The following is a 5,439-nucleotide window of genomic DNA, read 5'->3' as shown; positions in this document are numbered from 1 at the left end:
ATGAATTGGGGGCGGAGGACGATACATTCGAACTTGAGGTCCATGAAGAGCCCGTTATGGAGGAGGACTGGCATGAACTCGCCCGCATGCTGCCCGACCGCCCGCTGGAGGAAGAGGATATCGACATCCTCGGCCGCCGAGACATCGACGTCGATTATGATTGGACCCCTCACGTTGGACGGTATACCGATGATGGTATTCTCAACGGCGACTACTGGAAGCAACGCAAAGCGCGAAACCGCCTTGACCTTGATGTGGATCATCAGCCCTTGGAAGCTCGCGATTCCCTAAATCGAGACCAGCGCCTAGTGTACGATACGGTGATGGACCACTTTCTGAATCAGGAACCTTCTCAGTTGCTGCTTCATGTAGATGGTGGAGGTGGTACTGGCAAGTCATACCTTATTAACCTGCTCTCTGCGCACCCCCAAGCCGCTGCCGCCAGGAGGGGGACACCGGTTTGGCGTGCCGCGCTCACAGGCGTCGCGGGAAACCAGATATCGGGCACAAGTTCTTTGGTGGACTAAATATCCTGTTGGTTGGCGACTTCTTTCAACTTCCCCCCGTTCTGGTTGGCGCCTTCTTCCAGCTTCCACCCGTGCTACAGAAGCCGCTCTATTACGATAAAGAGATGCAGGAAGTAGAAATCAAGGGCAGGAACGCGTATAGACGCTTCGATAAATCGGTCTTCTTGAAGATTGTCTAACGGCAACGGGGCGATGATCAGAAGGCGTTTCGCACAGCTCTCGGGGGACTGCGGCCCCTCCAACTATCGGTCGAGTCCTGGAAACTCCTTTCAACCCGAGTACAGGCAAAACTAGATGATGAAGAGGTCGCCAGGTTCGCCAACGCCTTACGAGTATACGCGACTAAGGATAGGGTGAACGAATATAATCACTACCACCTCGACCGCCTCGGCCGGCCAGTCATCCAGGTCAAAGCTAAGAATGTTGGCCCCAGCGCGGCTGCTGCTCCTGACGACAAGGCGCGCAACCTTGCGAAGCAGATCCCCATATGCATTGGCGCCTGTCTGATGCTGACGTCCAACCTTTGGCAGCCAGTTGGCCTCTGCAACGGCGCCCGTGGTACCGTTTACGACATCGGCTGGGCACCTGGGGCTAACCCCGTCCAAGAGCCCTGTGTTATCATGACGGAGTTTGACAAGTACAGCGGACCGGTGTTCTTGACCACCGCTGATGACCGGCAGACCGTCCCGATTCGGGACTTCCTCATCGGAGCCACTCATTGCACTCGCACCCAGTTTCCCCTGATTGTATGCTACGCTATCACCGTTCACAAGTCGCAAAGCATCACTGAAAATGTGATCGTTACGACCTCTCCTGTGGGGACTTTCAGACTGGTCTCAGCTACATAGCTGTCTCTCGTGTGAAAACGCTCCAGGGCCTGATGTTGGATGCGCCATTTGATCGTAGTCACCACTTTTATGAGTCTCCCCAGGGTGGTATGAAGATGAAGATGAGGGATCAGCGGCATAGGAGACGACACGCTCTTATACGGAACCTCTATAGGACAGACCATGGTTTTGCATAATTCCAGGTGGTTCTGCTCGCGGCAAGAAGAAAAGTTACAAAATCGCTCCAGCGCTTATATAATGTATTAGTTGTAGGTAATTTCTTGGCTCACAGACTCTCAGCCTTCGGATGATTCTACCCCTTGCAGCACTGGTCCAACGTGCAAGGCATGTATTTATATTGTAGCACAACCGACTTAATCCGCAGCTCTATCGAATTCTTTCTCTCCTTAGAAACAATTATTTTGCTCAAGTCAAAACTGAATTTTCTCCTACCATTGTACTATCATGTAAAGCCCAAAACACGCTTGACAGCACTACTGCACCTGAAATTACACCATTCAAGCAAGCCACTGGTCCTGGAGCTCCTTGTGGCTGTCAGCCTTCTCAATGGGGACTTTGTTAGGCTCCGAGCCCAGTACAACGCAAAGCGCACGAACCCATTCGTTGCTGCGGTTTGATAAACTAGGAACAAGACCAGTCAGTATGTCTTAGCAGGAGAGGTTCTGCATGCCGTCAATAGCTATATAATAACTTGGACTTACGCATGGATAGGACCTCGCTGGTAAATAACATCACCAGGGTGAGCGACAGTCTCGATAAGGTCGTCAGCACAAGTCGCCTTGCCGTCCTTGATGTGATACACGTCGGACGTGGGCGTAATGAGGCTGAGATTGCCACTAATCACAATGATATAGTCGGTTGAAGTGGTGCGGTGCTACAGTTTTTCGAAGAATCAGATTATGCTGTTTGAATAGGAGAAGTCAATAAAAACTTACCAACGCGCCCTCTGTGCCAGGAGCAATATCGAGATAATAGGTATTTAGGCCGCCAGGCATTACGATGCCAGCGCCCGGAACGTCATCCAAAGGAAGCTCACCACTCGGGTATGTCAACAGCGCTCTTTGATGGAAAATTAAACTATTACTTACTGGCCATCGTTTTTGGTGGGCATCTGCTTGCTAGTACCTATGACGGCGCGTCTGAAGCTGCCATCAAAGAGAGATTGGACCTCGAGGTTGTCAACCTTGACCTCGACACCAGGCTCGGCATGGTCATCGGTGGCATGGTCGGAGGGCAAGGGCAGATTAGAAGCAGTGATTCTGCGGGGCGCAGGGAGACTGTAGGACTTCTCAAGGGCGGACATGGTGATGAACGTTATTATTGTTGATGCGGGATTTATCTTGGGCAGAAGTGAATGGTGTCTGTATGTTGAGATTTACGTAAAAGAGTCCCGGCCTCAGCTGAGTGATACCGGCTTTGTTATAGCAAGCACTGTGAAAATTTACCGCTGCTATTGATTACCAATATGGTCAGCAAACAATGAATTATTAAGCATCCATTGTTACACGCGACTGTGTGAAAGGATGTCGCAGGTGTTGGCTGAAGGGTGGGGTGTTGAACGTCTCAGCGGAGCACAGATGAAAGGAGTGGGGCCCATAGGTGGCGAATAAAGTTTACGTCGCTGGCGGTGCATTAGCTAGCCGCATCGGAAATCTTAAATGCACCGTCGTAAGCTTTAGGGCCCCACTTGCAACTCTCGCATGACTTACATGACTTCCATGCATTAAAAAAACACCCCGGAGCCATGACACGGCACGTAATGCGCTTAGCCGAATATGGCCAAGTGCCTCGCGCGTTCCTAACTGCCCAACGCCGCTGCCCCTCCCTGACGCCACACCCATGGGCCGGATTCGGAGCCAAAGTTGTCTCATCCATCCCAAATGGCCGGAATATAGACAACGCTAATCCCCTTCACCTCCAACATCGCCCGCAACTATTCTCTGCACCTACCCAAAAACAAACGCCCTGCTGCCATTTTAGCTTCGCATCTTGCTTCTGGCACCCTCGCTGCCAAACATGGACTCCGCAGTTGACATGAACGGTGCCTCCAAGGTATTGGAACTGTCCCGAATTCGCTTCCATTTGATGTCAGTCCCCGACGTCCAAAGCGCGCTCTTCCACATCGCTTGTCAATGCGACACCTAGTTAATACCCTTGCAGTCGCCTAGAAGATACAATTACCTTTCACCTCATTGAGCGCGTCCAATTCCCTTTGAACAAGGTACATTTGCCAGCGCCTTCTGTCGACGCATCTCAACACCAAAACTGACCGGTTCCTCCCCCTCTTCAGACAATCTACACTCCCGGCGCCATCAAAATCCCCAACAGCAACCTCTCCTTCTTCGACTGGTACTTTTCCAAACAGGAGAAGCTCCAATCCCTCATCCGCCGCTACGAATCCCCCGACGAATACCCCTTCTTCCCGGACGCCGTGCAGACCCCGATCCTCAAGCCCCTCAACTACCCCAAGATCCTGCACCCCAACGACGTCAATGTCAATGACAAGATCAAGAAGTTCTACATTGAGAAGTTCCTGCCCGCCGTGTGCCCCAATTTCGGACGCCAGGACCGCGGCGAGTCGCGGGAGAACTATGGCTCCGCCGCAACGTCAGACTTTGCGTGTTTGCAGGCGCTGTCGCGGAGGATCCATTTCGGGAAGTTCGTCGCGGAGTCTAAGTATCGATCAGACCCGGAAAAGTACAAGAAGCTAATTCTGGCGAATGATCGACTGGGCATTGAGGAGATCATTACGAATCAGGCGGTTGAGAAGTCTGTGCTCGCGAGGTTGCGGTTGAAGGCGTTGACGTATGGAAAGGATCCATCCATCTCGGATGGCTCTGACGAGCATGGGAAGATTGACGTGGATGCCGTGGTGGCCATGTACGAGGATTTTGTGATTCCGTTGACGAAGGAGGTCGAGGTTGAGTACTTGATGCAGAGGCTGGAGGGAAAAGAATAGACCAGGTCGAACGAGTAGGTGCGGGGAAACAATGAATTTGCGGCTGTGGGAGAGGCATGATACAAAATAGAAACTTGGAATATCTGGCATTGAAGCTATAAACCATTTTATTTACTCATGTGGCTCACGTCTACAGCTGTGGCTGTAAGTAGTGGGTGATGGCCTTGACAGCGCCAGGGAACTTGCTCGCTTCAATCAAAATCATGTGTCCGACGGGTTTAATGCCCGCCTGCTGGAATGCTCGTTTGCTGTCGGCCACCGAGTCGTTTTCCTTGATATAAGAGTAGCTCCCATACGCCAGCGCGTGCTTCAGCAGCACCTCCTCCTCAGGTTGGAAAAAGAATGTCGACTCCTCCTCCTTGGCCTTTTTCTTCTTGCGGCTCTCCACATCCAGCGTCGACACAACCTCCTGATAGGTCTTGGACAGAATCAGGTATTGCGAAAACTCGTACGGTTCCTTGTCCTCTACGGCAGCCTCTACCTCGTCAATGAGGATCGAGTACGGTCGGAAAACACCAAACCAATGTGTTTACCGGCATTAATGAGCTCGGGAACCGCGGCTAAAGAGGCATTCATTTGCGCCTTCTCGACTAGGTATTTCAGGATGCCTCCAGGAGCCGGAGACCCACATTCCGGCCGATGAGGCACATGAAACCCACCTGTGCGTGAGGGAACGGCACCACTTTAGGAGACCTAGACAGCTACTACAAGTGATTTTGTACAGAACCGTAGGGAAGTCCCTAGCAATCTACCTGATCTAATAATACCCGTTGGTCAAGACGTGGGCCCCTTGACCAACGGACGTGGCGCGTAATATAAATACTACAGTCACATTGTCTACTTTTCTTCGCAATGTTGGTGATCTATTTGAAGAGCTCTTAGTCTTAGCTGAAAACCTAAATATCGTACTCCTGCGGCCCCGTACCATAGACAGCGACCCTCGCCTTCAAATTGAGCCCCGAAGTGGATACAGCAATGGCAGCATCATGACGAAGCTCCAATATACGATAGAAGGCGCTCCGATAGGCCGCTGCGGTAGTACCGAGTACTAATGGCGCTTAATAAAGCGGTTAACCGACGCTAAGACTGGCCAAGAGTAGGTGGA

At 51.7% G+C, this 5,439-nt stretch overlaps 4 protein-coding genes across 4 annotated transcripts; 2 read left to right on the top strand and 2 right to left on the bottom strand.

Moving 5' to 3' along the window:
• Window positions 1-56: 56 nt before the first annotated feature.
• On the top strand, window positions 57-1,375 carry MAA_01610 (ATP-dependent DNA helicase PIF1; the record flags this gene model as incomplete). Its single annotated transcript, XM_007819608.1, has 2 exons — window positions 57-458; window positions 812-1,375. The coding sequence occupies 2 exons, from the start codon at window positions 57-59 to the stop codon at window positions 1,373-1,375; spliced, it is 966 nt and encodes a 321-aa protein (XP_007817799.1).
• A 497-nt stretch (window positions 1,376-1,872) lies between these two features.
• MAA_01611 (Cupin, RmlC-type) lies at window positions 1,873-2,678 on the bottom strand (the record flags this gene model as incomplete). The annotated part of the gene is made up of 4 exons (XM_007819609.1): window positions 1,873-1,996; window positions 2,077-2,249; window positions 2,311-2,413; window positions 2,464-2,678. 4 exons carry the CDS (start codon window positions 2,676-2,678, stop codon window positions 1,873-1,875), a joined length of 615 nt encoding a protein of 204 aa, XP_007817800.1.
• Window positions 2,679-3,391: 713 nt separating this feature from the next.
• On the top strand, window positions 3,392-4,334 carry MAA_01612 (Chorismate mutase, AroQ class, eukaryotic type; the record flags this gene model as incomplete). Its single annotated transcript, XM_007819610.1, has 2 exons — window positions 3,392-3,427; window positions 3,666-4,334. The coding sequence occupies 2 exons, from the start codon at window positions 3,392-3,394 to the stop codon at window positions 4,332-4,334; spliced, it is 705 nt and encodes a 234-aa protein (XP_007817801.1).
• A 130-nt stretch (window positions 4,335-4,464) lies between these two features.
• MAA_01613 (uncharacterized protein) lies at window positions 4,465-4,910 on the bottom strand (the record flags this gene model as incomplete). Its single annotated transcript, XM_007819611.1, has 2 exons — window positions 4,465-4,811; window positions 4,868-4,910. 2 exons carry the CDS (start codon window positions 4,908-4,910, stop codon window positions 4,465-4,467), a joined length of 390 nt encoding a protein of 129 aa, XP_007817802.1.
• Window positions 4,911-5,439: the final 529 nt, after the last annotated feature.

Source organism: Metarhizium robertsii (assembly GCF_000187425.2).
Source record: "Metarhizium robertsii ARSEF 23 chromosome Unknown MAA_Scf_9, whole genome shotgun sequence".
NCBI lineage: Eukaryota > Fungi > Ascomycota > Sordariomycetes > Hypocreales > Clavicipitaceae > Metarhizium > Metarhizium robertsii.
This window is presented reverse-complemented; position numbering and strand designations above follow the sequence as displayed.